This window comes from Natator depressus, chromosome 3 (genome assembly GCF_965152275.1).
Source record: "Natator depressus isolate rNatDep1 chromosome 3, rNatDep2.hap1, whole genome shotgun sequence".
Lineage (NCBI taxonomy): Eukaryota > Metazoa > Chordata > Testudines > Cheloniidae > Natator > Natator depressus.
This window is the reverse complement of record NC_134236.1, coordinates 65435994-65451445: the sequence shown is the minus strand read 5'-3', so window position 1 is coordinate 65451445 and position 15452 is coordinate 65435994. Positions and strand designations below refer to the sequence as shown.

At 38.6% G+C, this 15452-nt stretch overlaps 1 protein-coding gene across 2 annotated transcripts in view; it reads left to right on the top strand.

Moving 5' to 3' along the window:
- UBE3D (ubiquitin protein ligase E3D) overlaps nt 1-15452 on the top strand; it is a 107739-nt gene that overhangs the window by 61054 nt on the left and 31233 nt on the right. Inside the window, exons 9-10 of one of the 2 annotated variants that reach the window (XM_074948037.1) lie at nt 8098-8266; nt 9590-10154. In XM_074948037.1, the coding sequence (XP_074804138.1) occupies nt 8098-8266; nt 9590-9661 (241 nt within the window). In that variant the 3' untranslated portion in view covers nt 9662-10154. Of the gene's footprint in view, nt 1-8097; nt 8267-9589; nt 10155-15452 lie in introns of those variants that run through there. The other variant, XM_074948036.1, reaches the window with a different exon arrangement.

Genomic DNA, 15452 nt, shown 5'->3' with positions numbered 1-15452 from the left:
GGTATGATCTTCTATGGGAGGGAAAATCCTCTTGGGTCCAGGCTACTCTGTAACTAATTCAGATCCTAGTAAAAGTCCATGTACTTGAAAATAAGTTACTTCCTTCCTGCCATAAAGGAAAAGAATTAACTGGGCTGCTACTGGAGTGCAGATGTTTAGTTTACAAAAAAAAAAACAGTGTCTCCATTCTTGAAATTAAACATTTGCGGAGGAATTTAGTTTACAGGTTCTTTATGGAAGAATTGCATTTATTAGTCTTCCATATCGTTTAAACGTTGGCAAGAGTTTAGTGACTAACAAATCAGCATTAATTTTATGCCATCTTCAGATCATTTCAAGAATAATCATACTTAAAAGTGTGAATAATGTAGCCTCCTAGCATATTGAATGTGTTTTCACATCATCTAGCATACCATAATTGTTTTTCGATTAAACTGCTTTAAAAATGAAGTCAACAAAGACATTTTACTTAACAAGCTTGTCCTTTAGTTCAGTAAAGTCATCTATCCTTTAAAAGTGCTATGGATGGTGGAAAGGATAACTCAGTACTAATGAAGTGTCAGAGTCAGGACTGAGCATTTGTTACCTCTTCACATCAGATTTCTCAGTAAGGCCCCGATTCAGCAAAGCACTTAAGAACTTGCTTAACTTTAAGCACATGCATAATCTCATTTATGTGGTTTTTTTGCACCGGGGTCTAAATATACAATTTATGTGGTAAGATTAGAGCCAAAGAAGTCAAACTACCCCTGTGCCCTGGTGCTCACATTCAGCAGTGCCTTATGTAAAACTTGGTTCATTTCTCAATCATGGTCTACCACTCCTTAGAGTAGCATAGGCTATGATTTCCAAGGCAGCACAGTGAACTTGAGTTGTGACAGCGGAAAGCTGGGAAAAGAAGGGATTGTCTCATGTTGTTTAAAAGCAACTTTTCTGGCCTATTACTGAGGATGATGAGTTCTGTAGTTGCACCCAAACTTCCTTGGCTAAAAGATGGTTGCCATTGATATGCTCCAAAAAGTATGTAAATACCTGAGAGAAAGATAATGTAACAAAACAAAGTCCAGTGCAGATTTTCCAATGACATAGATAACATTTTTCCTGGACTTGAAACATAAAAGGGTCTGATCTCTTATTGATGTGCAAGGGAACTTAAGCAGGTACTGTTTGTTAAGACTAGTGACTGTGTGCACATTTTCCACGTGTTGATGGGAGTGAGACTTCATCTGTCTGTTAACACTTTGTGACACAGTCAGGCCAGATGGCTACAGGAGTATGTTAGAAGGCAGATATATTAGTCCCAGATTAAGTAGATCCCTTTTCCCTGGATAAGGTAACAGGGACAGTTCCAGAACAAGCAGAAACTTGCTGGAACCAATTAAGGCAGGCAGGCTAAGTAGGACACCTGGAGCCAATTAAGAAAAAACTGCTAGAATCAGTTAGGACAGGCTGGCTAATCAGGGCACCTGAGTTTAAAAAGGACCTCACTTCCGTTTGTGGCGTGCATGCGAGGAGCTGGAAGCAAGAGGCAGTAGGAGCTGAGAGTGAGAAGGCATACTGCTGGAGAACTGAGGAGTACAAGCATTATCAGACACCAGGAGAAAGGTCCTGTGGTGAGAATAAAGAAGGTGTTGGGAGGAGGCCAAGGGGAAGTAGCCCAGGGAGTTGTAGCTGTTGTGCAGCTGTTCCAGGAGGCACTCTAGACAGCTACAGTCTACAGGGCCCTGGGCTGTAACCCGGAGTAGAGGGCGGGCCCAGGTTCCCCACAAACCTCCCAACTCCTGATCAGACACAGGAGAAGTTGACCTGGACTGTGGGTTCCACCAGAGGGGAAAGTCTCTGGGCTATTCCCCGGCCCACATGGTGGATCAGCAGAGACTGCAGGGATTATTCTCCTTCCTTTTCCCCATGCTAGCCAGAGATGAGGTTATCTGAGTAAAACAGCAGATTTGAGCCACGAAAGTGGCCAAGCTGAGGGCTGCCGTGAATCTCTGAGGCGAGCAAATCTGCCAATAAGTGCAAGACCCACCAAGTTAAAGGAGGAACTTTGTCACAACTTCTTATGTGGGTTCAGGGAATGACAGAATAAATACATAATTCACAATTTTGATATCTTAAGTCTTGCTCCATCAGGGTGAGGAGAGCTTCTTCTGAGTCTTATTTTGCCTAAACTGGGAATAGAGGGTTCTCAGCTGCTCACACGGTATAACCCATAATTATGATTGGCATGATATCGTTGTTCTCTGGAGTATAGAAAGTTGGATGTGCTTACCTAAAGGGTCTGGTCAGCTGTTTTGGTTGAAGATCTTTGACAGTTTCACCACTAGTCGAATCTGAATAGTCATTTTCATTTTTTGTGAAGTTCACATTTGCAGTTAGAATCAATTTGTTAAACATCAGAAAATACTGGTTGACATTTTCAAAGCAATTTAGGTGATTTAGACACTATCTTCCATTCATTTTCATTGAAGACAGACAAATCCTTGAGACAGCTTTGAAAAAATCTCTCATACTGTTTTAAATCTTTTTCTATCATACATATAACAGCAACATTATTTTCCTTGCTTTGTATCTTTTGCCCAGTACGGTAACATGATTACGATATCACTACTTGAATCCCTGCTGCAGGGATCAAGCCCTTAGGGAAAACTCTGGAAAGGCACAATATACAAAACTACTAGAAAACAAGAGTAAAATGTTGTTCATGGCATTTAATTTTTTATTTCTTAATCTTTATTATTTTGTATCCTCCATTTTAAAAGATCAAAGCATAAAAAGACATACTTTATAGCATTCGTCTTGTGGGCCCCGATTAAGCAGTAGTCTTGTGGGCCCCCATTCAGACTGTTATACCTCCCTCATCGCTATAGTATTGGTGCACCACCCGGAAGTGCGTTTAGCAATGTGACTAGCATTTGCCATGTGACAGATTTTGTTCTCTCCAGAAAGTTATGTGCAGTTCTTATTTTATTTTATTTTTTATTAATTATTTTATGTTTTCTATGCTGGGAGTGGGAGTGTAGGCAAGGTCAAAGAAGTACACCTTGCTGTTGGCAGTCATCCCTAGATCCTGTGAAAGTTGTTGCACTGCATTTGGAGTGGCCCCAGAAAAAGCTCTTACTCTTGCACAAACGAGCTTTGCCCTTGCAATGGACAGCTTCATTGTACTTAAGGAGCCAAGTTGTCAACTATGGTCCTCATCCCAGAGCTTCAGAGATCTTTCATTTGTACTGGGCCCAGACCATTGAGTGCCTTGAAGATAAAGGACTGAGACCTCAAATTTGATTTGGTAGATGGGAAGCCTGTTGGAGAGTGAAGGACAGGTTTCATGTATTTGTGGTAGCTCGTGTTGCTAAGGCGTGCATTGCTGCTTTCTGTGTTATCTAATTCATGCTAATACTATCCCAATTAAGCAGTATTCATTGCCATTCCCTGTTGCTAGACTACATAGGTGCCCAGAGAGACATCCCAAAATTGGACGGCCTGATTAAGAAGATTATGCTGTATTGCTTTTGGGTAATGACACACATTTTTTTAAGCTCTGTGGCAAGCCTCTTTAAAAATTTACTTTCTCATAAAAAGAGATGTAACATGAAGACTGAGATCTGCTATAAGTAATCAACCATATCTGAACAAATTTATAAATAAACCCTTCACGCTAACGTTCATTGGGAATCGAATCATCTGTGAAGCAAAGAATTTATAATAAGAGGGTTGGGGAGTAATTAATATCTTTTTGGTCAAGTAGAATAATTTGTTTTGGGTGATATCTGGAAATTCACACTGGGCTAACCTCAGTATATTCAAGTAATTTGGAAAATTGCCTTTGCTACTTTAAATGTAAGCCTTTTTTCCCAATGAGTGTACTAGTTGATCTCTACAGTAACAGTATATTCTACTTTTAATTTCTACTATTCTAATCGATTTCTAAGTTGTACATGGAGTATTTCAGGGGTTTGGGGTTTTTTACCTCCTTTTGAATATTTACAGTAAACGGTGCTTCTAGCTAGTGATTTTAGTTTTAACTTATGACTGGAAGAATTTTCCTAATAAGGAAATAGCTGACAGGCATGACTGAATTATAACAATGTATAAGGATAGAAGCAAGGATTTAGTGTCCAGCTGCAAAGCACACTCATGTCCTTTTTGCTTAACTCAAGATGTGTGCTGTTCCTAGTTCAGAACCATTTTGTTGAGTACATTTTACTATACCTACTTGCTTTGGGGGTTGGTTTCTAAACTTGACTCATGTCAACTGTCCAGGTTTATTTTCAGCAGTGAGTTCTCCCGTCATAAAATTTAGTCCAAACTAGAGACTTGTGAGACCTCTATTATCCATTTCTAATCTGGGTTCACCTTGGGATAGAATCCTAGAATATCAGGGTTGGAAGGGACCTCAGGAGGTCATCTGGTCCAACCCCCTGCTCAAAGCAGGACCGATCCCCAATTAAATCATCCCAGCCAGGGATTTGTCAAGCCTGACCTTAAAAACTTCTAAGGAAGGAGATTCCACCACCTCCCTAGGTAACGCATTCCATGTTTCACCACCCTCCTAGTGAAAAAGTTTTTCCTAATATCCAACCTAAATCTCCCCCACTGCAACTTGAGACCATTACTCCTTGTCCTGTCATGTGCTACAACTGAGAATAGTCTAGATCCATCCTCTTTGGAACCACCTTTCAGGTAGTTGAAAGCAGCTATCAAATCCCCCCTCATTCTTCTCTTCTGTAGACTAAACAATCCCAGTTCCCTCAGCCTCTCCTCATAAGTCATGTGTTCCAGACCCCAAATCATTTTTGTTGCCCTCCGCTGGACGTTTTCCTTTTTTCCACATCCTTCTTGTAGTGTGGGGCCCAAAACTGGACACAGTATGAGGCCTCACCAATGTCGAATAGAGGGGAACGATCACGTCCCTCAGTCTGCTGGCAATGCCCCTACTTATACATCCCAAAATGCCATTGGCCTTCTTGGCAACAAGGGCACACTGTTGACTCATATCCAGCTTCTCATCCACTGTAACCCCTAGGTCCTTTTCTGCAGAACTGCTGCCTAGCCATTCGGTCCCTAGTCTGTAGCTGTGCATTGGATTCTTCCGTCCTAAGTGCAGGACTCTGCACTTGTCCTTGTTGAACCTCATCAGATTTCTTTTGGCCCAATCCTCCAATTTGTCTAGGTCCCTCTGTATCCTATCCCTACCCTCCAGCATATCTACCTCTCCTCCCAGTTTAGTATCGTCTGCAAACTTGCTGAGGGTGCAATCTACACCATCCTCCAGATCATTTATGAAGATACTGAACAAAACTGGCCCCAGGACCGACCCTTGGGGAACTCCGCTTGATACTGGCTGCCAACTAGACATGGAGCCATTGATCACTACCCATTGAGCCCGACAATCTAGCCAACTTTCTACTCACCTTATAGTGCATTCATCCAGCCCATACTTCTTTAACTTGCTGACAAGAATACTGTGGGAGACAGTGTCAAAAGCTTTGCTGAAGTCAAGGAACAACACGTCCACTGCTTTCCCTTCATCCACAGAACCAGTTAGCTCGTCATAGAAGGCAATTAGATTAGTCAGGCATGACTTGCCCTTGGTGAATCCATGTTGACTGTTTCGGATCACTTTCCTCTCCTCTAAGTGCTTCAGAATTGATTCCTTGAGGACCTGCTCCCTGATTTTTCCAGGGACTGAGGTGAGGCTGACTGGCCTGTAGTTCCCAGGATCCTCCTCCTTCTCTTTTTTAAAGGTGGGCACTACATGGCATTTTGTGACAGAAGAGGAAGTAGCAGTGAGATGCATACACTAGTCGAAACAGGGAAACATAAATAATGAACAGTGTTGAGGTACTCTTTCTGTGCGAGCATCTTCGACCTGATTCTGCAAGGAGCGGAGTGCTTCCTGGGGATGCTGCTCCCACTAGATGCTTAGTACCTCCCAGGAGGCACTCACCTCACATGACTGGGCCTTTTCCAGAGCTGGTGACGTGAAAGCAAGCAATACTTTCTCCTAGATGGCAGTTGAGACAGCTAGTCTATGCAAAATAAAAACAGGCTCTGTAAAATCAATAACTGTATTAGAAAACAATGAAATACTCCACTTTTAACAAAGAGGAGCTTTTCTTTCATCCACATGGACAATTACAGAAGAAGAAAAACATTTTTCAATACTCCCTTGAGTGAGAGAGCAGAAGAAGAATAAAGAAGCAGAGTCTAATAAAACAATAGTAACTGCCCACATATAAACTGGTCAAATGTCACATCGGGGAAGGTTTAGAGAAACAACTTTCAACGATGTAAACTATGCTTTCTTGGATCAGCTAGTCTGAGAGCATGCAAAAGGAGACATTATTCCTGATTTAGTACTAAGAAATCCTAAGGAGTACTAAGGAGTTGGTTTAAGAAGTAACTATAATTGAGCCACTATATAATTAAATCCATACAGTCATACATTCCAAGTCCAGGAGGGACCATTCTGATCATCCCATCTGACCTCTTGTATAACACAGGCCATAGTACTTCCCCAACATCCTTGTGGAAAAAAAAATCTCCAAAAATGAGCACATTGACATATTTTAGAAAAGGATTTAAAATAAAGTAAAAAATCACTTAAGTCAAAACCAAGAAAGTTAAAATCCTTGGATGCCATATGGCAGCTATTTCAGCATAGTGTATGTAATAGAGCCACAGGAATCCTCCCTACTTCCAAATAAAAAAGGAAGAAGGAGGCAAGGGGGGAGGAAAACAGTGTGGTCAAATGCAAAGGTTCAAGAGGCCATTCAAGCAAAACAGGTATTTCTCAAGTAAAAATCGTCATCCCTGAGAAGCCAGTAGAAAGGAGCATAAACTGTGGAAGGTGAAACATAAAATGGAAATTAGGAAAGCTAAGAGGGAGTGTGAAGAGAAAACAGATAACAAGAAATGTTTTAAGTACATAAGAAACAGTAAGTCTGTCACAGAATCAGTGGGTCAGCTAGAGGACCAGCGGTAAAGGGAGCAATTAAGGAAGGTAAGGATATTGCAGATTGAATGAATGAGTGAGTGAGTGAGTTTGTCTTGGTCTATGCCACAGAAAATGGTGGGATGGTACCTGCTCTTTTCAGGTACTCATAGAGATTCAGCTGTTGAAAGAGGAGGTACAAACTAGTGAATTTAACAGCAACCAGTCACCAGGTTTGGTTGATATGTTTCCAGGAGAACTGAAGAAATATAAGAATGAAGTGGCTGACCTGCTAATAAAAATATGTATTTAAATCTGTAACTGCAGTTTGCTCTCAAGCATCGTACTGTCCATTGTCAGAGACAGATTATTGGACTGAATGGACCATTAATCTGATCTGACAGTTCTTACATGAAAGAAAAGGAAGTCTAGATTAACATGTGTTAGCAAACTGGTTGTGCTGGCATTCTGAGCTGATTTTGCTGAAATAATCTGTTATTCCTCAGCGTAAATTGGCAAAAATATTAAAAAAAAAATTATGTTGGCTGCTGTTTCTGTGCTTGAGTGTGATTAGCTCTGAGAATTTCAGTGCATTTTATATTCAAACCAGAAAGCCATATAAAGTAAACTAGGGTTGATTTTGGTTGGTGTAGATTTGTTCCATTGCTATATCATAGAAATCAATTGGCATGAGAGTCCTAGCCCTCCTACCTTTTCATCAGTGATGAGTGACAGTTTTGCTACTGGCTAAAAATAAAAAGGATTCCTAATAATACACTAGCTGTTCTTTTTGCAATATTGTATATGCAAAAATACTGTATGATAGGAAATTGGCAGTGACAGTTGAGATCTGATTCAGAATATTGTTAAAACTTAGAATTACAAATGTAAAAATGAATTGTTCTGATGGGTGCTAAATTGTCTTGTCTCATTATGTATCTTTTTGTAAAATTGGTGATGATAGCAAAATACCTCTCACATTTACCACCTTGTAAGGAAAATACATTGACCTAGAGGACAATGCACACGAAGTAGAACTATTAGGGTATAGAAAACAATACAGTATTTTTTAGCATTTGTTTGAACCATTTGTGCACTGTGTATTTTATGTGAATTAACTTTACATGAATTAATTAACGGGATTTCTTGTTACTTTCCAGCCTTGCCGATGCATGGGAAAATGATATTGGAGTTCATCCTCTAACATTTCCATCAAAAACCTGTTTGGAATTGCTGTTGATATTGAGTTTGAGTAATGCTTGTCTGCCACCTTCACTACGCTGCATGAACTCCTTCCAGGTAATGAACTGTTTTTCATCCAATATAGAGGTGTTATCTGTAGGAAAGAGCAGGCCCCTGGGGATTCATGAAACCCTCCAACTTAAAGGCTTATTAGTTGGGGCTGCACAGCTAGTCGTAATACTAAATACAGCAATGAAGAATTAATTTTTTTAGTATGCAGTTTTCCCCAGAATTTTAATATTTAGACCAAGGTGGGAAGGTATAGCAGATTTTTAAACTGTCCAAGCGAAAGAGCATGTTTAAATAAATGCCACCAGTGACTTTTTAAAAAGGGGAATCTTGAATAGGTAGAACAGTTAAAGTACAATTCCATTAAAACACAGCAATATGTCAAAGCCCTTATAAAAAAGAAAATTAAAGTAACTGTGGTAATAACAAAGAATCAGATTGTGAACCCTTACTTCCTTGGGTGATCACTCCCTTGAATGATGGGATCACTCATGCAAGTAAGTGCGTGTGCATGGCAGTGAAATGGTCGCAATCTGTCCTATTGTAGATTACTGTTCAACAACACCAAACCACAACATCAAACCCTCTCCAGTGAAAGAAATGGGGCTTTTAACATTTCTAATGAAGTAATTATTGAAGAGAAGATAATATAACATAAAATGTGAAAGAGATTTGTATAATTTTTATCTTCTTTACGAATAAGCATGTACAGTTTACAAATGAAATATATAGTCATTTTAACTCATGATAATAAAATGTATTAATTCAGTCTCCTTTAAAATATTCTTTGACTATCCTTGACTCAGTCCATCAATTATATGAATCAACAGTTGATTGGTTTAGGTCAATAAATGTATCTAAATCTATGTCTGATTTAGGGAGTTAACCTAAAATTGTGTTCTATAGTTTAAGTAATTTATGTAAACTATTTTTTCTGTTTTATTGAGATTTCTTTCTAATTGTGTTTACCGTTGTTAAGGTCAAAATAAGTAAATAAAAAGAAATGCCCATAAAAGAAATATTGGGCCAGAACTTCCGCTGGTGTAAAGTGGTGTACCTTTATTGACAGGAATGGCGTTAAATTGATATATACCATCTGAGGATCTGGCCCACTGAGTTGTGAAATAACTAAACATGCAGTTTTTTAGTTGGCTTATCATCTACCCTCTGTGAACTTTAAAAGGGGGTCTGTAGTCTTTTGAACTCTCGAGTGAACAGCAGTTATTGCTGTTTATTTCAGAACGGTGGTTTTTTTGCCCTAGGTCAGAACTGTTATTGAATTGTACCTTTTTTTTTTTTTTTTTTTTTTTGGATCATGAAACTGAGGAATCTTCTATGTGCTGGTGGAATGATATTGCAAAATTACATTTTTTTTTATTTTTTTTTTATAGATTGATGCAGTTGAACAATCTGGGTTGCCTGTTAAACAGTGAACATTCATATAACTTGTTTACTGCCCATAATATGGGGTAAAAGCTTCCCAGTTTTATTTGGGATTAAGAAATAGTTTGAATGAAAGTCTGTTTTTGTATGCTGATGGGATACACCTTGCACTCTTTCTGTGTGTAGTGTTTGAGACTCTGTAGTGGGAGGTTTCTTTGGCTTTATCTGGATGTAGATGGGAATGGAGAAATGATTAGCAAACCCAGAGAGAGATGGATTAGTAAATTCAAGAAATATCTTACCCCTTTTTTAGACAGAAGGTTAGGGCATACGCCTGAAAAAAACATGAGTACCTGCTTTCATATGACAAGTCCCATGAACTTCAATAGGACTACCCTTGTGAGTGAAGTTACTCACGTTGCGAATGTTTTCAGGACTTGGCCCTTAAAGAATAGCTAGTGGTGTTAATTTGCACTGTAATCCTGTGAAGATTGATGTGAAGAATCCTTGTGCCTCTGTAAAGCCCTGTTGATTTCAGTGCACTGATATGGTTAATTTGGGCCCCACTGATTTCACTGGTACTCAGCACTGGCACAATTGCATGTCTCTTTGCAGGATCAGAGCCTTGGCATATGCTATACTCGCGTTGCCAAAGTTCACTATGACATCTGGAGTTAGAGAAGGTTCTTTCCTGAGATGCCGGTTGAATTCTTTTAGTTGCTGGTGATCTATTTGTAAACTCATTTTCCAAATATGACTGTGCACGTGAGAAACTTTTTTTTCCCCCCCAGAGTCCTTGTATGTTAATTTTATGTCCTGACCCAGTGAAGCATTCCGATGTGGCTAACTTCAATGGGGCTGTTCACTTGCTTAGTTCGAAGCATGTGCTTTTGCCGAGTGAGCACTGAAAGGCTAATGGTTTCTATTAGTAAATTGTTGAAACCTTACTTTGTATGTAAATCTAATGAAAATGCAGATGCAGTCACCACCCTGTTGTTCTAATGATAGTGTTAAGAATAGTCTTTCATGCTAAAGATGCCGTTTGTCTATGCTCTTTGCTTGCCTTCCTGTATCAGCTGCTTCTTTAAAATCTGCCTCAGATTCATTTTTCAGAAAGTTTTTTCTGATTTTGCTTGTTGTTGTTCACCTTCTGCACCACAGATATCAGGAATATTATATCCTTTCTTCCATACCTTTCATGGAAAAAACTGACAAGGTATGCAGGAGTCCTGAATAGTGATATCACACCAGGTGAAGTCCCCTATGACCCGAATGAGGGGGAAAAGGATGTTGAGTCTTAAACACAGTGTGGAAAAAACTGGGTTATTTTGTTAAACAAGACAGTCATACTTTAAATGTCATTAAGAAGAAGTAAAGGGCAAAACCAATATTTGTTTTCCTTGGCAGTGCACCTTTAATGTATAATTGTCAGCGGTCTACAAAAGTATTTTGACAGATTTTTTTTAAAAAGTAGATAGAATTAATCTTTTTGGAATTGGGCCAAAAAGAACCTGGAAAGTTTCTTCTTGCCTCAGCAATTGGTGTTTCAACTGATCTAGCCATCCCAAGTAGAAAGCCAATGTTTTATTCAGCAGAGTATTTTTCTTCACAAAACATACATGTATGTTTCTGCTGTAGATTTAGAAAAAATATGCAGTAGGTAGTTCTGAATCCCTAATTGTTGACCTAGACAAGGCACAAGTGAGCACCTGATTTCATCTGTAGCACAGGAGTGATTCATGTATTCAGCTTTCGGAAGTAATAGACAAAGAGTAATCTTTTCCATATCCCAGTGCTAACAGAGACCAAATTTTGTGTAAAGGATGTGGATTCTTCCATCGAATCCTCTCTGTGTTGCAATGCAATGTTGAAGACCGTATAAATCTGATTGGCATAAGTATGGATTGGATTACGTCTGGGTATAAAAAGGCACACAAAGGAAATATGCTTAATTGCTAATAATCTCAGTAATAAACTGTTCTGCCTTGTGCTCCAAAAGAGATCTCTGGGGCCAGTTTAGTGGTCTTCGTATCTGTGCTCACTATAAATTGTCTTCTGTTTTCTAGCAGTGTGCTACTGCTTGCTTAACACTGCTTAGCAAAATAATATTTAAAATATTTTTTCATTCTGGTATGACCCTGTGAAAATGTTTCAATGTGGTTTGTATCACTGAAGTTGCATGTGACAGGAGTGCACCAGAAGGCATCATAACACTAGCTGTCTGAATTTACTGATCAAGTATATACACTACAGCAGGTTTCCACATTGCCTATTTGCGTGAGAGCAGAACATCAATTCTTGGCAGTTTTTGTGGGTCGTATCTTCTTCATTCTTGTGTAATGGCACTGAAATTCTTTGTTGTCTGTAGCTGACATAGGAAGACAAGTGCATGGCAGGAATAAAGAGGAAAAAGTCAAACATGGGCTCACGTAGTCCAGCAACAGGGGCTGCTCTAATTTGCGCTGGTAGATTGCTTCCAAGGAGCCCCTTCAGCAACCAGGATTAATGGAGAACATTGATTTCTGTCCCTGACAAACCCATGGCCCATTTTCTCTACCAAGGGTGCCTGTGGCAGGTGCTCTAGGGCTCACTTGGCCAACTGTGAATTCCTCTGGAGCAGTACAAAGGGGATTTATGAAGGGCTGAGGAGTAAGACTGAGAAGGTTATAAGTAAAGTTTCCTATCCTGTGCTTGCAGTGAGCCTTATTTTGCCCTCCTTTGTTGGGCTCGTTTACATTGTTCAGAAAACTGCTTTAGCTCACTATACTCTTGATCTTTCTGCCTCTCTTCCCTCAGGAGCTGGCAGTTCTTTGCTTTACTATCTGGCTGAACTTCTCTTCATATATTATTTGAAAAATTGGAAGTGCCCATAGCTAGCACCCATTTGACCCATCATCTACTTTCTTATTGAACTGTTCATCTGTTACTTCTGAGCATAAAAGCTGGTCAGATATGTTGGTAAGTTTGTACGTACAGCACAAAGCAGTTAATGCTGGGAGATGCTTTAAAGTGACAAGTAATCTGTTATGTTTTGCTAACGTATCTTGCCTTTCTTTGAATTCCAGCACACTGAACAGAAAATGACTTATATACTGAATTCTTATGATGATATATGGGGTTGTTTAACATATTTCTCTCAGTCTTGTTATTGTGGAAAAACAGGCTTCAGTACCAAGCATCGGCTCTTATGGCCATAGATTGTAACAGTGATTCTGGGAGTTAAACAGATTGCAGTTTTGAATTAGTTTTTACAGTTGCATGACTTTGAAAGAAAGTTGTGTTTTAAGGACTACAGAGCAATGTCAGCATTTCATTTGCTACAATTCTAGAATTTCTTTTCTGTTTAATCCAGTGTAAGTGAAAATTTGTAGCTTCATTAGCCCTTTCTGACAGGAGAAATTAGCTGATGGTACAAAAGGATCATTTTCACATTGTTGTTGCATTATTTATCATAATGGTGCCTCTATAGTTAAGGTTCAGCCAGCTGTGTGTCCTGGTGAATAAATTCCTATTTTAACAATTTATCAAATAATGTGGTGGATTCTCCATCACTTGAAGTCTTTAAATCAAGATTGTATGTCTTTCTAAAATATATGCTCAAGCTCAACCATAAACTATGGGCTGGATGCAGGAATTACTGGCTAAAATTCTGTGGTCATGCAGGAGGTTGGACTAAGTGATTATAATAGTTTCCATTCTTAAAAAAAAACTTTGAATCTATTTATTGTTTTAAACCTGTAACTATTTTGAATTATCTGTTGATAGGGAAATATTTAGTTCTCTTTATTCGTAATTTGATGCACAATAACATTTGGTAGCTCAAGAAACAAATTACTTAGGGAACATCAGAATTTTTAAGTTCATTCGTTATAGGTTGATAACTCCATTTTGTACAGTAATTATTACAGAATAGATATAGATACAGAATTACTATGTTCTGTAATATATATGCACAACAGGGCTGAATTGAACTGTATGCCTTGATGTATTAGAGGCTTCCCATCACCTGCAGCGTATAAAAAGCACTTGCACATTCTCCCACAAATAATAAAATTTCTTTGAGAGGAAATGTGTGGATACTTCTGTTACTTCTTCCAGTCCTTTCTGGAGCAATAGCAGAGCAAAACTTTGAAGGATGTGGTCAGTTTCACCCTTCCTGCTCCTCCTGAGCAATCTGAGCAGCAGAAGTGAACTTATCCATATTCTTGTAAGAGTGACTCTGTTGCTGCCTTGAAACATTTTGGGAAGCAACATTGGAGGCAGGGAAAGACTATATTGTTGCTACTGCTGCTCAAGGCGGTTGACCGGCAGTGAAGTAGGGAAGGATGAAGACTGGGGAGAGAAATTGACTTTAAAAATGGGTCTCCTACCCACCCATACCAGAAAGGAAAATGAAGTAGATTTATACATATCTTGCACCTCTTGTTTAAAAAAAAATTAAAAATTGGGCGTTCCTACCAATAGCTACTGAGGTATGGGGTCTGCCATAAAATGGAATGGAGATGTTTTCTATTATGTATGTACTTGTGGGTGTTTATATTTTGCAAACATCTGGATCCATACCCTTTGATTCATTTACCGAAAATGGTTCAGATTTTCAAAACTATCTTGGGGATTTAGAAACATCTTCTTCCATTAATTTCCATTTCTAAATCTCCTTGACTGCATAGGTGCTTTGAAGTTCTCAACCAGTGTTGATAATCAAGTGGAGAAACTGCTGTTAATACACAGAACATAGCTTCCTTGATATACATATATTCAGTTTTGTTTCTTTGGAGTGACTGTATTTTTTAGTTTTGCTAAAATCACTCTTAAAGTGAAAAATCACAATAACATTAGTGCCAGTCTCTTTTGGCTACTCCAAGAAGATTATCTTGGCTATAGCAGCCCAGCATGGATGCCACTGCTGCAGTAATTTTTGCTGGTTTCAGCTAATTCTGCCAAGGTATCAGTATTCAAGGGGATGATGTAAGACTTAATCTTGTCTGGATTACATATTATTGTTCCCTCTTAAACCATCATATTTCCTGTGGTAAATGATCTAAAACAAAAAAACCCCAACTCTGTCTTGCATTACATCTGCAAATAAATTCTTTATTGTGAGGGTTTAGATAACACTTGTGTACTCTCTTTTTAAGTTTGATTATTTCTCATTTATGGTGATTTATGTCGTATATTACCTCACTTTTATATCTTTCATGCAAACATCAGTTTTGCAGTTTAGTACAATTACAAAGGCTACACTTATTAAAAAAATAAGTTATTGTACTGCATAAAAACACTTCAGAATAAATAGAAAAGAAGTGGTAATATGATGACCAGCCACCACTGGAAGTAACAAGCAATACTGGAAGAATTATACTACTTGAAATATTTCTATGAAGATTGAGAGAGGTTTCCAGGTTCAATTAAGAGATTATGATGCTATTTTTTGTGCCTCTACCATTTTATCATACTTTATTAAGTTGATTTTATTAAATCATCACTCAAACTCTGATATTTCTGTAGTTTACCATAACATTTGTTTGAGCAGCTGTTAGAGCCATCCATCAATTTTTTAATGTGTGACGGTACTTTGTATGTAAAACATGTTTTTCCAGGGCCATACGCAACTTTATATTTGGGGGGGGAAGGGGCTAGAGTTAAAAAAAAAAAAAAAAAAAAGTTATTGAATATAGCTTTAATGAATTGCTTTCTACGTGACTAAATTTGTCAATTTTTAATGAAGTGAGATGAACAAGCTTCTGTTCCAAGCTCAGTGTTTTTCTTGCTTTATTAATGAAAATCCTCAATTTTTGTGGTGGCTACAGACCCCCATGTTCCCAGTTGGCTAAGCCCATTTCTTGTAATTACTTGAGATGATGATAATGGTGAATCAGGG